At 45.1% G+C, this 17,415-nt stretch overlaps 1 protein-coding gene across 1 annotated transcript in view; it reads right to left on the bottom strand.

The window, feature by feature from the left end:
- The window catches only part of PCBD1 (pterin-4 alpha-carbinolamine dehydratase 1), a 34,091-nt gene extending 17,120 nt beyond the window's left edge, over window positions 1-16,971 (bottom strand). Inside the window, exon 1 of the mRNA XM_063963430.1 lies at window positions 16,727-16,971. Coding sequence (XP_063819500.1) covers window positions 16,727-16,729 — 3 coding nt within the window. The 5' untranslated portion in view covers window positions 16,730-16,971. The remainder of the gene's footprint in view (window positions 1-16,726) is intronic.
- Window positions 16,972-17,415: the final 444 nt, after the last annotated feature.

Below are 17,415 nucleotides of genomic sequence, written 5' to 3'. Positions count from 1 at the left end.
CTGTCTTAGTATTGACTGTGCATATTTATATCATTCTCACTACAAATATTGATACAATACTGTACATTATTGTTCAACTTTAGGGAGTACAGATACTACACTGATTCCAGATATATTTTTTTCTGGACAACACTCATCCAGTACTACATTCAGTTACGTGCAGCACAAAGTCTATTATTTCTAAATTCCAATATAGGTTGGTCACCTAGTGTGTGGCAGCTTGCTATAACCCCAATATCACGGGTCAGTATGCAGGTATACCTACTCTACCATCTAAGTCAGGATGCAGTCAACAAGAATATGAACACACGGTGCAACTGACTTGTTCCACAGTACCAAGGACATTGCTATTAGACACTGCATCATCCATGAGTTAGTGGAGAGAAGGTCTATAACATCACCTTTATAGCAAGTGAAGATAATACTGCTTTTATGTTGCCAAAGGGATTGACCTCACAATTGCTAACTTTGGGCCTGATTCAGAACTGGCGACAGGTCTGGGTCAACACGCTCATTCATGGTTATCGGGAATCTGCTGCTGCTCAAGGTCCATTCTGCGCATGCGCAATGCGGGCCTTGCAATGTTGCACACAGTTCCCCTCTGCCCAAGTGACAGACAGCAGCATTGGAGGGGGGTTGCATTCCTAGAAACGGGGTGTCGCACCCTTTTTCTCTATCGTCCTAAGTGGATGCTGGGGTTCCTGAAAGGACCATGGGGAATAGCGGCTCCGCAGGAGACAGGGCACAAAAGTAAAGCTTTTACAGGTCAGGTGGTGTGTACTGGCTCCTCCCCCTATGACCCTCCTCCAGACTCCAGTTAGATTTTTGTGCCCGGCCGAGAAGGGTGCAATTCTAGGTGGCTCTCATAAAGAGCTGCTTAGAGAGTTTAGCTTAGGTTTTTTATTTTACAGTGATTCCTGCTGGCAACAGGATCACTGCAACGAGGGACAGAGGGGAGAAGAAGTGAACTCACCTGCGTGCAGGATGGATTGGCTTCTTGGCTACTGGACATGAAGCTCCAGAGGGACGATCACAGGTACAGCCTGGATGGTCACCGGAGCCACGCCGCCGGCCCCCTCACAGATGCTGAAGCAAGAAGAGGTCCAGAATCGGCGGCTGAAGACTCCTGCAGTCTTCTTAAGGTAGCGCACAGCACTGCAGCTGTGCGCCATTTTCCTCTCAGCACACTTCACACGGCAGTCACTGAGGGTGCAGGGCGCTGGGAGGGGGGCGCCCTGGGAGGCAAATGAAAACCTTTAAAAAGGCTAAAAATACCTCACATATAGCCCCAGAGGCTATATGGAGATATTTACCCCTGCCTAAATGTACTAAATAGCGGGAGACGAGCCCGCCGAAAAAGGGGCGGGGCCTATCTCCTCAGCACACGGCGCCATTTTCTGTCACAGCTCCGCTGGTCAGGAAGGCTCCCAGGTCTCTCCCCTGCACTGCACTACAGAAACAGGGTATAACAGAGAGGGGGGGCAAAATAAATGGCAATATATATTAATATAAAAGCAGCTATAAGGGAGCACTTAATCATAAGGCTATCCCTGTCATATATAGCGCTTTTTGGTGTGTGCTGGCAGACTCTCCCTCTGTCTCCCCAAAGGGCTAGTGGGTCCTGTCTTCGTATAGAGCATTCCCTGTGTGTCTGCTGTGTGTCGGTACGTGTGTGTCGACATGTATGAGGACGTTATTGGTGTGGAGGCGGAGCAATTGCCAAATATGAGGATGTCACCTCCTAGGGGGTCGACACCAGAATGGATGCCTTTATTTGTGGAATTACGGGATAGCGTCAACTCGCTTAAGCAGTCGTTTGCCGACATGAGGCGGCCGGACACTCAATTAGTGCCTGTCCAGGCGCCTCAAACACCGTCAGGGGCTGTAAAACGCCCCTTGCCTCAGTCGGTCGACACAGACCCAGACACAGGCACTGATTCCGGTGGTGAAGGTGACGAATCAACCGTATTTTCCAGTAGGGCCACACGTTATATGATTTTGGCAATAAAGGAGATGTTACATTTAGCTGATACTACAGGTACCACTAAACAGGGTATTATGTGGGGTGTGAAAAAACTACCAGTAGTTTTTACCGAATCAGAAGAATTAAATGACGTGTGTGATGAAGCGTGGGGTGCCCCGATAAAAAACTGCTAATTTCAAAGAAGTTATTGGCTTTATACCCTTTCCCGCCAGAGGTTAGGGAGCGCTGGGAAACACCTCCTAGGGTGGACAAAGCGCTAACACGCTTATCAAAACAAGTGGCGTTACCCTCTCCTGAGACGGCCGCACTTAAAGATCCATCAGATAGGAGGATGGAAAATATCCAAAAAGGTATATACACACATGCAGGTGTTATACTACGACCAGCTATTGCGACTGCCTGGATGTGCAGTGCTGGGGTAGTTTGGTCAGAGTCCCTGATCGAAAATATTGATACCCTGGACAGGGACAATATTTTACTGTCGTTAGAACAAATAAAGGATGCATTTCTTTATATGCGTGATGCACAGGGAGATATCTGCACACTGGCATCACGGGTAAGTGCTATGTCCATTTCGGCCAGAAGAGCTTTATGGACACGACAGTGGACAGGCGATGCGTAGAGGAGTTATTTGGGGTCGGTCTATCGGATTTGGTGGCCACGGCTACGGCCGGGAAATCCACCTTTCTACCTCAAGTCACTCCCCAACAGAAAAAGGCACCGACCTTTCAACCGCAGCCCTTTCGTTCCTTTAAAAATAAGAGAGCAAAGGGCTATTCATATCTGCCACGAGGCAGAGGACGAGGGAAGAGACAGCAACAGGCAGCTCCTTCCCAGGAACAGAAGCCCTCCCCGGCTTCTACAAAAGCCTCAGCATGACGCTGGGGCTTCGCAAGCGGACTCGGGGGCGGTAGGCGGTCGTCTCAAGAATTACAGCGCGCAGTGGGCTCACTCGCAGGTAAATCCCTGGATCCTGCAGATAATATCTCAGGGGTACAGGTTGAAATTAGAGACAGAGCCACCTCGCCGTTTCCTGAAGTCTGCTTTACCAACGTCCCCCTCAGAAAGGGAGACGGTTTTGGAAGCCATTCACAAGCTGTATTCTCAGCAGGTGATAGTCAAGGTACCTCTTCTACAACAAGGGAAGGGGTATTATTCCACTCTTTTTGTGGTACCGAAGCCGGATGGCTCGGTAAGGCCTATTCTAAATCTGAAGTCCTTGAACCTGTACATAAAGAAGTTCAAGTTCAAGATGGAGTCACTCAGAGCAGTGATAGCGAACCTGGAAGAAGGGGACTTTATGGTATCCTTGGACATCAAGGATGCGTATCTCCACGTTCCAATTACCCCTCACACCAGGGGTACCTCAGGTTCGTTGTACAAAACTGTCACTATCAGTTTCAGACGCTGCCGTTTGGTTTGTCCACGGCACCTCGGGTCTTTACAAAGGTAATGGCCGAGATAATATTTCTTCTTCGAAGAAAAGGCGTATTAATTATCCCATACTTGGACGATCTCCTAATAAGGGCAAGGTCCAGAGAACAGCTAGAGATGGGTTTAGCACTATCTCAAGAGGTGCTAAAGCAGCACGGATGGATTCTGAATATTCCAAAATCCCAATTAATGCCGACAACTCGTCTGCTGTTCCTGGGGATGATTCTGGACACAGTTCAGAAAAAGGTTTTTCTTCCCGAAGAAAAAGCCAAGGAGTTATCTGACCTGGTCAGGAACCTCCTAAAACCAGGAAAGGTGTCTGTACATCAATGCACAAGAGTCCTGGGAAAAAATGGTAGCTTCTTACGAAGCAATCCCTTTCGGCAGATTCCATGCAAAGGGATCTGTTGGACAAATGGTCAGGGTCGCATCTTCAGATGCACCTGCGGATAACCCTGTCGCCGAGGACAAGGGTATCCCTTCTGTGGTGGTTGCAGGAGGCTCATCTATTGGAGGGCCGCAGATTCGGCATGCAGGATTGGATCCTGGTGACCACGGATGCCAGCCTGAGAGGCTGGGGAGCAGTCACACAGGGAAGAAATTTCCAGGGAGTGTGGTCGAGCCTGAAAAAGTCTCTTCACATAAGCATTCTGGAACTAAGAGCAATCTACAATGCTCTAAGCCAGGCGGAACCTCTGCTTCAAGGAAGACCGGTGTTGATCCAGTCGGACAACATCACGGCAGTCGCCCATGTAAACAGACAGGGCGGCACAAGAAGCAGGAGGGCAATGGCAGAAGCTGCCAGGATCCTTCGCTGGGCGGAGAATCACGTGATAGCACTGTCAGCAGTATTCATCCCGGGCGTGGACAACTGGGAAGCAGACTTCCTCAGCAGGCACGACCTTCACCCGGGAGAGTGGGGACTTCATCCAGAAGTTTTCCACATGCTATTAAACCGTTGGGTAAAACCAATGGTGGACATGATGGCGTCTCGCCTCAACAAAACACTGGACAGATATTGCGCCAGGTCAAGAGATCCGCAGGCAATAGCTGTGGACGCGCTGGTAACACCTTGGGTGTACCAGTCGGTATATGTGTTTCCTCCTCTGCCTCTCATACCAAAGGTATTGAGGATTATACGGCAAAGAGGAGTAAGACTAGTGGCTCCGGATTGGCCAAGAAGGACTTGGTACCCGGAACTTCAAGAGATGGTCACGGACGATCCGTGGCCTCTACTTCTGAGAAGGGACATGCTTCAGCAGGGTCCTTGTCTTTTTCAAGACTTACCGCGGCTGCGTTTGACGGCATGGCGTTTGAATGCCAGATCCTAAAAGGAAAAGGCATTCCGGAAGAAGTCATTCCTACCTTGATAAAGGCAAGGAAGGAAGTCACCGCGAAGCATTATCGCCGTATTTGGCGAAAATATGTTGCGTGGTGCGAGCAGCGGAGTGCTCCGATGGAGGAATTTCAACTGGGTCGTTTTCCTACATTTCCTGCAATCAGGATTGTCTATGGGTCTCAAATTGGGATCTATTAAGGTTCAAATTTCGGCCATATCAATATTCTTCCAAAAAGAATTGGCCTCAGTCCCTGAGGTCCAGATTTTTATCAAAGGAGTACTGCATATACAGCCTCCTGTGGTGCCTAAGGTGGCACCGTGGGATCTAAATGTAGTTTTAGATTTCCTCAAATCCAATTGGTTTGAACCACTAAAGAATGTGGATTTGAAATATCTCACATGGAAAGTGACTATGTTACTGGCCCTGGCTTCGGCCGGGAGAGTATCTGAACTGGCGGCTTTGTTTTATAAAAGCCCTTATTTAATTTTCCATTCGACATAGGGCAGAGCGGCGGACGCGTCCGCATTTTCTCCCTAAGGTGGTATCAGCGTTTCACCTGAACCAGCCTATTGTAGTGCCTGCGGCTACAGACGACTTGAAGGACTCCAAGTTGTTGGACGTTGTCAGAGCCTTAAAAATATACATTTAAAGGACGGCTGGAGTCAGAAAATCTGACTCGCTGTTTATACTGTATGCACCCAACAAGTTGGGTGCACCTGCTTCTAAGCAGTCGATTGCTCGTTGGATTTGTAACAAAATTCAACTTGTACATTCTGTGGCAGGCCTGCCACAGCCTAAATCTGTTAAGGCCCATTCCGCAAGGAAGGTGGGCTCATCTTGGGCGCCTGCCCGAGGGGTCTCGGCATTACAACTCTGCCGAGCAGCTACGTGGTCAGGGGAGAACACGTTTGTAAATTTTTACAAATTTGATACCCTGGCAAAGGAGGACCTGGAGTTCTCTCATTCGGTGCTGCAGAGTCATCCGCACTCTCCCGCCCGTTTGGGAGCTTTGGTATAATCCCCATGGTCCTTTCAGGAACCCCAGCATCCACTTAGGACGATAGAGAAAATAAGAATTTACTTACCGATAATTCTATTTCTCGGAGTCCGTAGTGGATGCTGGGCGCCCATCCCAAGTGCGGATTATCTGCAATACTTGTACATAGTTATTGTTAACTAATTCGGGTTATTGTTTAGGAAGCCATCTTTCAGAGGCTCCTCTGTTATCATACTGTTAACTGGGTTTAGATCACAAGTTGTACGGTGTGATTGGTGTGGCTGGTATGAGTCTTACCCGGGATTCAAAATCCTCCCTTATTGTGTACGCTCGTCCGGGCACAGTACCTAACTGGAGTCTGGAGGAGGGTCATAGGGGGAGGAGCCAGTACACACCACCTGACCTGTAAAAGCTTTACTTTTGTGCCCTGTCTCCTGCGGAGCCGCTATTCCCCATGGTCCTTTCAGGAACCCCAGCATCCACTACGGACTCCGAGAAATAGAATTATCGGTAAGTAAATTCTTATTTTTTTTTAGGAGGGGAGAGGCAAGGGTCTGCATGTCACCATGCAGATGTCCTGGCATCGTAGAGCCCCTTTCCATGGTTCAATTTATTTGAGGGAATTGAGGCTTAAGGACACAGGAAGCTGGAGTGATGAGGCAGGAGTCTGAAGAGACACAGGCAGGAAGATGGAAAGACATGGGACAAGAGGCTGACGAGACACAAGGGGCAAAAGAGTGGAGCGGATAAAGGGGGAATGAGTCTGGGTAAATCTCTTTTACATGATCATGACACTGGTTACATCCCCGCACCAACAGGCATCTTCTGTACCATGTGGTCTCCTACATGAATAGTGAATACTGACTAAAGACTATATAGGAGATGTAGGATTCTGTGCATTTTGACCTTTATTTGTATGGACCTACTTCACACATCGTCTGCAGTTGCTGTCCGGAACCTGCACTGCATGGATTGTGTGCATGCTGTAGTCATTAAACCCCAATGGCACCCGCGATCATATTTACAGGGAATAAAAAATTATTATTTGTATGCATAGTCCCCAGCTGTTGGAGCAAACAGCCAGGGATAGTGCTGTGCAGTGGGCAACTATACCTGCAGGTATCGGAACAGTCGGTGTGTTTGTATATTGCCCCTCACATCAGCGTGCCATCTATAGTGCATAGTGCCCCTGTCATTCAGCACAACCCGCCACAGTAATACATGGGGGAGAAGCGATATAGGTGCGCTGATACCACTCCCTCCCCATCCCATAATGACATTTCTTACATCTACTGAATGTCCAGGGAGGATCAATTTCTTCAGCGGTTCTCCGTTGCGGAGAAACCACCAGGTAAGGTGAATTTGGAATGGATTGTGGAGAAATTATCCCAGAGTGATGAGAAACATGTGGCGTATTATGTGGACATGCCCTAGTTTCAAGTCGCCGCACCTTTCATGATGCACGGTTATGCCCATTTTTTTTGCAGGTGCACACAGTACCACCAAGATTTTCTCTACTTGCACATGCCAACACCGTTATTACTATCTATATCACCACCGCTGTGCGATCACCGTACTGCTACTGCTGTTCCTAACAAACCTGCAAGCCTGGATAAGGATCTCTGTGTGGCCTAAACGTCATTACATATTCTGCTGGTGCCTATTACCTGTGCAGTTTATACCGGCGGGTGGGCTGTGTGATCGCACAGGGCGCCAGCCGCGACACCTGCTGGCTGCTATTACCTGCTCCTTCTCCTTCTTCCCATAGTACTCTGCACCAATGAGCATGAGTCCCAGACCATACAACCCATAGCAACGAGCACGACTCCCAGATCATAAATCCCCTGGCAACGATCATTACACACCTATGGCAATGATTATGACCCCCAGAGAATGAAACCACTGGAAATAAGCAGGTAATTTAAAAGTAATAAGAAGCCTTACTGTAGGGCATAATGTATCACGGGCATTGCGGTGTGTGGCATAATACGGTGCAAGGGACATTACTGTGTGGGGCTTAATATTTATTTTATTTCCTGTGGTGGCTGAGGTCTGTTGGTGCAGGGTCAAAAACTGGAGTGTAAGGTAGTCTTTTGTGTGTCTATCGGAGGGAGGTTTGGCACATTTTTTTTTTACTGTTCGCATTTGGACCCAAATTGTCTAGGAATAGCCTTGCCTGTTGCAAACCACCTAGATCACAGGTTCTCAAACTCGGTCCTCAGGACCCCACACAGTGCATGTTTTGCAGGTCTCCTCACAGAATCACAAGTGAAATAATTAGCTCCACCTGTGGACCTTTTAAAATGTGTCTGTGAGTAATTAATACACCTGTGCACTTACTGGGTTACCTGCAAAACATGTACTGTCTGGGGTCCTGAGGATCGAGTTTGAGAACCCCTGACCTAGATCTACACTAATGTGACATATCAATAGAAATAACCATTTTGGGTACATTTTCCTTTCACTTATGCACAGGGGTGGTCTTCAGTATGCCGGCGGTCGGGCTCCCGGGGACCAGCATACCGGCGCCGGGAGCCCGACAGCCGGCATACCGACACTTATTCTCCCTCGTGGGGGTCCACGACCCCCCTGGAGGGAGAATAAAATAGTGTGGCGCGCTTAGCGCGCCACCGTGCCCGTAGCGTGGCGAGCGCAGCGAGCCCGCAAGGGGCTCATTTGCGCTCGCCACACTGTCTGTAAGCCGGCGGCCGGCCTCCCGGCGCCGGTATGCTGGTCGCCGGGAGGCCGGCCGCCGGCAGATAGTAGTGAACCCATGCACAGTACTTAGTGCTTTATGCTGGTCTATATTTCCACTGGTGTCTCAAAAATGGTGTAAAATCTTCAACAAGGACTATAAAAGCTAGGACTGTACAGAGAGAGGCCTTCCCTCACTCCACATCATGTTTGTTTAAGCTTAGTAAAACTCATAAAAGTAAAACAGCAAAAGGTTACATATAGTGTATTGCTCATTTCATGGTGAAGCTCAATGAAAGTGACGGTTTCTGTATCTTAGCAACTAGATGAAAAATATAGATACTGCTCCATCATCGTAACAAAGGCTGAAAGCAATAACAAGACTGAATTATTAGAGGGCAAAAATCACAATGACAGAATTAATTTACAAGACAAAGACGGATTGTAGTGGAGATTAGATAATAGTACATGATATTTTATTTTTTTATAATTATCACTTGTCTAATTACATAAAATGTGTTAAAGATTTTCCCACAATAACAATGTGCTTACAAAACAGCAATCACCTCTCTATTCTTAGCAACCAGAGAGCCACTTTAAAGTATCTGTCATGCAGTTTTTTAAAAAGGAAAACATGATCGGCTTAGAAAAAGCTGTATTACTTGTATCATTATTAAACATACACAGTTTAGAAAAATCAGAACTAAATTGATGGGCAGAGTATAATTTAGAATAGGGATTATTGATCCTTTAATATTAGCCTTTCGAACCCCTGATATGAACAGCTAGGATGGTTATTTGAGATATTTCATTCATGACAGATATCGCATTGCAACCTACAGTATAGTATGTTTACTTTTCCCTAGATCTTCATATCCATGGCCCAGGATCAAAAAGTTAGGGGGCCATCGGAGGAAGGTAAGTGTACTTATCTTCCCCTGTCGGGATTCTGATCACCAGGATGCCGCGGGCGGTATTCTGACCGCCAGCATCCCGTCAAACGGCATTTCAATCCCAATCCGATGGGGGTACTTCTGGACTGTTATGGAAAACTTGGAAGAGATCAGGGCTGAAAAGTCACAATTTTACTTGCTATCAGAAAGCAAGTTAGACATTTTGGAGCAGTGAATACGGGTGGGGGGGGGGGGGGGTAATTCAGAGTTGATCGCAGCAGCAAATTTGTTAGCAGTTGGGCAAAACCATGTGCACTGCAGGGGGGGGGTCAGATATAACATGTGCAGAGAGAGTTAGATTTGGGGGGCGTGTGTTCAAACTAAAATCTAAATTGCAGTGTAAAAATACAGCAGCCAGTATTTACCCTGCACAGAAACAAAATAACCCACCCAAAGCTAACGCTCTCTGCAAATGTCTAAATTACTTTCTGATAGCAAGTACATATGCTGGCCTGATTCTTTGTTAAATGGTGTCTTTGAACCTTGTTTAGTATACCGTCACATAGATATCTACTGCTATGGTGAACACAGAAATAGACATGTATGTACAAGGTAAGAAGAGTAAAAATGAAAGGAATGCAATTGTCCACAAAAAAAGGTACCATACAGATGTAAAAAGGTACAAACAAATTTTACGCTTCATTCATGGATTTGCTTTTCATAGAATACATCATACTTGGCTACTCCCCCAAAACATCTGGGACTCTTGAATCTTAGGTGAGTCTCTTGGTGCCCAGAAGAGTAGTCAAGTCCCTGCAGGCATCATGCAGCTGCCCACTTCACTCAGTCTGCACGGCCGATGACAAGATTTGTGAAGAATCACGTACTTGTGGTCCCCACTTTACAATGCCGATAATCACCACATTATATGGCGAGGGGTGGGGACACAATGCTCATGCCCACCACAACACCCACTTCTGCCGCATGACACCTTGCTGACGTGGTTGCCATTCTTCTGCAGGAGGCAAACCAGAAGTCGGCAACTATGAAATACATTAAAAAAGGGACATTTCTGCTTGTCTATTTTGCCTAAACCATTGTTTTTGTTTCTGGAATGACAGCATTTTGCCTTCTCCGCTTGCTCTCTTCTTCTGCCTGTTCCCATCTATTCAATCTCTCACTCTCATCAGGCACTGTCCCTTCTGTCTTCAAGCACGCACTTATCTCCCCTATTCTTAAAAAAAACAACCCTTGATCCAACCAATCTCTCCAACTACTGACCCATCTCTCTTCTCCCTTTTGCCTCCAAACTCATTGAGCGTATTGTCTACAACCGCCTCACTGTCTTTCTTTCTTCCCACTCACTGCTTGAACCTTTTCAGTCTGGTTTCTGTCTTCAGCACTCCACTGAAATTGCCCTCACGAAAGTCTGCAATGACCTCCTTGCTGCTAAATCCACGGGCCACTACTCTCTGCTTATTCTCCTTGACCTCTCTGCTGCTTTTGACACTGTAGACCACCCTCTCCTCCTGCAAATCCTTTACTCACTTGGTTTGCGTGATACTGCTTTCTCCTGGCTGTCCTCCTACCTTTCTGACCGTTCCTTCTCTGTCTCCTCTCATGACTCCACCTCCCCTCCACTTCCTCTACCAGTAGGTGTCCCCCAAGGTTCTGTTCTTGGGCCTCTCCTTTTCTCTCTCTACACATCCTCATTAGGTTAGCTTATTAGCTCTTTTGACTTAAAATATCATCTCTATGCTGATGATACTCTAATCTAACTTTTCTCCCCTGCTCTCCTCACTCATATCTCCAACTGTCTCTCTGCTATCTCCTCCTGGATGTCCCAGCGCTTTCTTAAACTTAACATGTCTAAGACTGAGCTGATCATCTTCCCTCCCGCATAACCTCACCACCCACAATTTCATTATCCATTGATGGCACAACTATCTCCTCTAGCCCCCAAGTGCGATGTCTTGGAGTAATCCTTGACTCCTCCCTCTCCTTCAAACCACACATTCAGTACCTCTCACAAACCTGCCATTTCCAACTCAAAAACACCTCCAGGATCAGACCCTTTGTCACCCAGGACGCTACTATGAACCTCATCCACTCACTGGTCATCTCCAGATTGGACTACTGCAATCTCCTCCTATCTGGCTTCCCTCAAAAATGTCTCTCTCCACTCCAACCTATCCTAAATGCTGCTGCCCGGCTTATCTTCCTCACCAAATGTACTACATCCACATCCCCTCTCTTGCAGGACCTTCACTGGCTACCCTTCCCATTCAGAATGCAATTCAAGCTTCTCACACTCAAGAACAAAGCCCTCACCCACTCTTCTCCCTCTTACATCTCTGACCTTATCTCTCTTTACATTCCCATCCGTCTTCTTCGCTCTGCTAATGCACGCCATCTCTCCTGACAACTGATTACCTCGCCCCACTTCTACCTACAAGATGTTGTACGTACTGCACCACTTCTCTGGAATTCTCTACCTCTCCCCATCCAACTCTCCACCATTCTACAAAACTTCAAACAAGCTCTCAAGACCCACTTCTTCACCAAACCTAGCCAACTCTCCTCCTAACCCTCTTCTCTATGCTCACTGTCTACCCCTTCTGTGCCACCCCAGTCTATTAAACCCTCACCTTTTAATCTAAAAAGGTGAGGGTTTAACAGAAGGAAAGGCACATGAGAAGTCCCTGCTCTTGCAAGCTTACAATCTGTAAACTCGCAAGAGCAGGGACTTTTCATGTGCCTTTCCTTTTCTTACTTACACTATCTTATACTCCTTACTCCCTTTGATGGCGCCTAACCCCGGGTTTTCTATACCTGTCCTATATTGTCTTGAACTGTGCCATTTTCTTGTTTGCTCATTTGATTATGTACTGTGTAATGGGCGCTGTGGATCCCTTGTGGCGCCATATAAATAAAGGATAATAATAATAATAATAATAATAATAATAATAATAATGTCTTGCCAGTTGAAATGTAATCAAGCATATTTCCAAGCAACAAAATAGGAAGCCTTCCATCTAACCAAGGCGTATAAACTGAAATGTGGCTGGGAAAAAAAAATAAAACATGTGATTTTCATCTAGTTGTTTTTCATCAAAAACATCTAGAAAGGCTTCCAGATGTCTGCTCTTGTGTTTCACATTATACTTGTATTTAGCTATTGAGTAATGTTCAATAAACCAAAATACGGTCTCTGTGTACATTTTCTGCAAATCATCTCCTCTGCTGCACAATCCACTTCATGTCCACAGAGGCCTGTAACATTTTAATAAAAAAACAAAAAACAAAAACAAAACAAAACCACACAACAGAAAAGCACCGTTATAATGCACATATAGGAGCTTGTGCAAAGTTGAATACAAGCCATCTGTAATTGTTCCTGCCTGACATGCACAGGCCAAAATGTCGATAGCCTTCTTTATGCAGACTTGATCCATCTTTGCAAGCAAACCCTAGCTATACGCTTGGTCAGATGCCAGTCATTACCATTATTAGTGCCCAGTTGCACCAGTCTATACTTGCTACAAAAGATACTGTACATCTAATAACAGGTGTAATTTCGCTCCCAGACAACTATCCTGTGATTGACTAGACACATCCTCACTTGCTTCAGAAACCTGTTACAGCCTTGTTACACCCGTAAATCACAAGGGGAGATGTGCCTGATGCATTCCCTTTTACATCACCCATTGAGACATGCGCTTGTTTGCAGAGCGTTCATAGAACAAAAACAAACAAGGTACTGTACATACTCTCAGCAACCAGCCATGCATTCAACACTACAGGCCAACTTTATTTGCAGCAGATATACTGTACGAAACTTAAACAGAACCAACTGCAAATTTGAAAATCACAAACATCCTTTACAATGTTCCTTGAATTTCTGTTCCAGTCAAGAATGCTGAATCTTTTGTCTGTGTGTTCCTAGCAAAATCTGTTTTTAGTATAGGTTTAAAACAGAGAGGCAACAAACACCGGTTTTTGGCGTGTGGGCTACAGTGGGGCATAAAAATTGATGCACACAATATTTGTCAAGTTCCTGCTCCCTACCAAATGCTTCTACACTAAAATATATGCACTCATTCTCTACATAAGGTAACAGTTTAAAACACAACAGAATTGTCATATTGATCTATCTTGTTGTAAATATGGTGCTATGATTAAAATCAGTGATGTTTCTAGACAATTTAACTCCCAGTGCGAACAGTAAAAAAGAAAAGCACCACCCCCATAGACATTTTAAATTGCACCGTCCCAAAGATGAGAGTGTGTGGCCTCACACAAATGGGCGTGGCCTCACAGGAAAAGACTACCTCACACCCCATTTTTTGACCCTGCACCAACAGACCTCAGCCACCACCGGAAAGAAAAAGATCCTCCTTATTATGCTCCACACAATAATGCCCCCTGCAGTGGCGCACCCAGGGGGGGTTTCCGAGTACCCAGAAACCCCCCTCCACTAATAAAAAAAAATTTTTTTTTTTTTTTTTTTTTTTTAGCTGCATGAGTATTATTAATGACTGTCTAGCGTTCTCTGCAGCCTGCTGTCTTCCTGGTGGCACTTGCAAGTGCAATAAAAGTTTACTTTATTTTAATTATAGTACATATATATCCATGTGCCTACATATATACACATGTATATACATACATACATATAAACACACACACACATATGTGTACTGTATGTGTGTGTGTATATATATATATATATATATATATATATATATATATATATATATATGTATGCATGTTTAATATGCTATGTATATGTGTATAAGGGTTCACTACGATCTCCCGGCGGCCGGCCTCCCGGCGACCAGCATACCGGCCGCCGGCTTACCAACAGTGTGGCGAGCGCAAATGAGCCCCTTGCGGGCACGCTACGCGCGCCACACTATTCTATTCTCCCTCAAGGGGGTCGTGGACCCCCACGAGGTAGAATAAGTGTCGGTATGCCGGCGGTCAGGCTCCCGACGCCGGTATGCTGGTCGCCGGGAGCCCGACCGCCGGCATACTGAAGACCACGTGTGTGTGTGTGTGTGTGTGTGTGTGTGTGTGTGTGTGTGTGTGTGTGTGTGTGTGTGTGTATATATATATATATATATATATATATATATATATATATGTGTGTAGATATATATATATATATATATATATATATATGTGTGTAGATATATATATATATATATATATATATATATATATATATACATACACATACATACATACACACACACACACACTAGTTTTACGGACCCAGCATATACTGGGTCACCTCAGTCCCCACCCCCGTGATTGGCTCCGCCCAGTTCTGGAAACCCCCCCATGCAAATCCTGCGTTTGCCACTGCCCTGCACAATATTATGCCACACATGTAAAATATCAACCACATACTGCACGTTAATCTGTGGGTGCCAACACAGGGTTTAATTTTTGCCAGCAAGGTGCCCACAGATGCTTGTGATTCAGTCTGCTCCATAATGGTGCCTCCATTAACTCCAGTAAGCAGAAGCAGCAGAGGTACTTGCGCTGCAAATGAATAGATGACTCAGACTCCACAGAGCAGTTCCAGCAGAATGCTCTCCCTGCTATTACCTGCTCCCCCTTCTCCCAGCCATCGTACTCTGCTCGCTGGATGCAGTTTTGCGAAATTATGCACTTGCGTCGTGATGTCACAACGCAACCCCAGCATTTCGTGAAACTCAACCTAGCGAGTGGAATACTATGGCTGGGAGGAGGGGAGCGGTAATATCAGCCACCAGGTGTCGCAGTGGGCGCCCCATGTGATCACATGGCTTGTACGCTGGTAGAAACCGCCATGAATAAAATGTATGGTATCTGTGGAATCTTCTGAACTAGAAATTTTGTCAGTGTATAAAATCGGTGCCCAAACAAGTCACTTTTTGTACATTTCAGCTTGCCACTCTTGAGGGTGGCAAGCTGAAATATCAGCTCTGGTAGCCAATCTCACCCGAATAAGTTAAAATTAGGCGCCATCTAGCGGCTGCCAGCAAATAAAACAATTGAATATCGCCCTTTAAGTGCACAAGCCTCAGCTCATCCATACAATTTCTTTCTTTCAGGTCCACATACATCTACTGGTCAACTGGCCATTAACCTTATCCATTAATCAGATATATCTTTGTGGGTTGAAATCCCAACATTGCAAGTTCATACAGAACACTTTTCACTAGGACAAGAAAGAGGTCTCATTCACATAAATGTTCTAAGAAAATAGATAACTTACAGAAAAAAAAAATGTGCTTTAAATACAAAGGGGTAAATTTACTAAGGTGGGAGTTCTATTTAATATGGGATGTTACCCATAGCAACCAATCAGATTTTACTGCTCATTTATCTAGCACCTTCTAGAAGATAATACCTGGAATCTGATTGGTTGCTATGGGCAACATCCCATCTTAAATAGAACTCCCATCTTAGTAAATTTACCCCCTAGTCTGGTTTATGTACTTTATTTGTGTCTCGCTCCTACCAATACAATCTATTGTACTAGTAGCACATTTCAATGATAAATGGGTTATTTTATTTAGTAAAAGTTCCGGACATGGGGTACACTAACCTTTTACCACAGATTTTATATTATCTGATAAAAGTTTATGTATGTTAGGTTATGCTGTTAGGTTACTGTACCCCATGTTTTGAACTTTTACTAGGTCATGCCACTAAGATTTTATGGAGAGGGGGGATTCAGTTGTTTTGTGGGCACCCATCAGAGCAATTCAATTGTTCGCCCCATCGAGCCCACTTATTATTAGAACTGGGTTTAGCCTCACAATTCGCCTAAACTCGTATAAAGTGCTGCTTTGAGTGCAAAGTGCTGTGAGTTGAAATGTGCCCCCATGGCTGCTTGCACCCAAACGGAGCAACAACCATCAGGTGCTATCTAGTGGCAGCCGCGGGGAAAACCAGTTGAATTCTCCCCTATACTATAAAAGTTTTGAATACATATTATGAAGCTACTCCTTATATTAAAAGCGATACGGTTGGTAGTTTAACTGCATGAGGTTTATTTATTATTCCTGCGACTGTATTGAATTAAAAAAAACCACAACAATAAGAATATAACATAGACAAATAATAAAGTTTCAAGGAAAATAAAAGCACTTTTTTTTTTTATCATGCTCAGTATGTGTATTACCCAGCATTGTAAAGTTTATAGTCCCAATCTTATCATGCTACATTGCTCTCTAGGCTATTCATTAACTAATGCACTTTGACTTCTACCTCTCCAATTCCTCACCTGTGATTGCAACAGTTGCAGAGGAAACAAGTTATTTCTCCCAAACTAAAATGTCTAAAATTACAATAAAAAGCAAATGTATTTTATGAAAAAAAATCACCTTACCATGTCTACACAAGGGATTACCAAGCAACTCTAGGATCAGCCTGTGTGTCTGTCACTTGCTCCAGCTGCTGCTGCTGCTTTAGCTGAATGCCCAGGAGGAGGGAGGGGAGGATTATGAATCCGCCTATTGCAAATAGCCAGGGCTGAGCTACAATGAATGCAGTCAGGCTCACACACTGTGATTCAGCACCAGAGCAATCCAAAGACAGGAGCCATATTGCCTGTGAGTGACATCCTGTTGTGTGCTACTAGCTGTAGCAGACCCTCCAACATGACCCCTTCCATGAGGTACAAAATTCTCTGCTTCTGTGCCTCCCTCTTAATTTAGGATTGCCATCACCTGTGTTGAACTACTGTAGTTACTGGTAAGAAGGGTGTTTTAACACAGGTTACAGCCATCATAAATTAAGAGGAAGCAGAGCAGGATACCTGATGGAAGGGGTCATTATAATTGGAGAGTCTGCTGTAGCAAGCATATTGGGCTTGCTTCTGCCTGGAGATAATTATCTGTAGCCTAGCTAATAATCTCTAGGTAATACCAGTCATAAATGTACTATCTAAATAGCTTTTGTTTATAAATATTCATCATGTATTTTAGATATTCTGGCACTTTCATATATTAGAAGAAAATGAAAAAAACAATCATTCTTTTACTTTATTTCTTCCTGGAAAGGGAATTCATGTAACTA

Source organism: Pseudophryne corroboree, chromosome 3 (genome assembly GCF_028390025.1).
Source record: "Pseudophryne corroboree isolate aPseCor3 chromosome 3, aPseCor3.hap2, whole genome shotgun sequence".
Lineage (NCBI taxonomy): Eukaryota > Metazoa > Chordata > Amphibia > Anura > Myobatrachidae > Pseudophryne > Pseudophryne corroboree.
The sequence above is the reverse complement of the archived record's forward strand: the minus strand, read 5'-3'. Positions and strand labels throughout refer to the sequence as shown.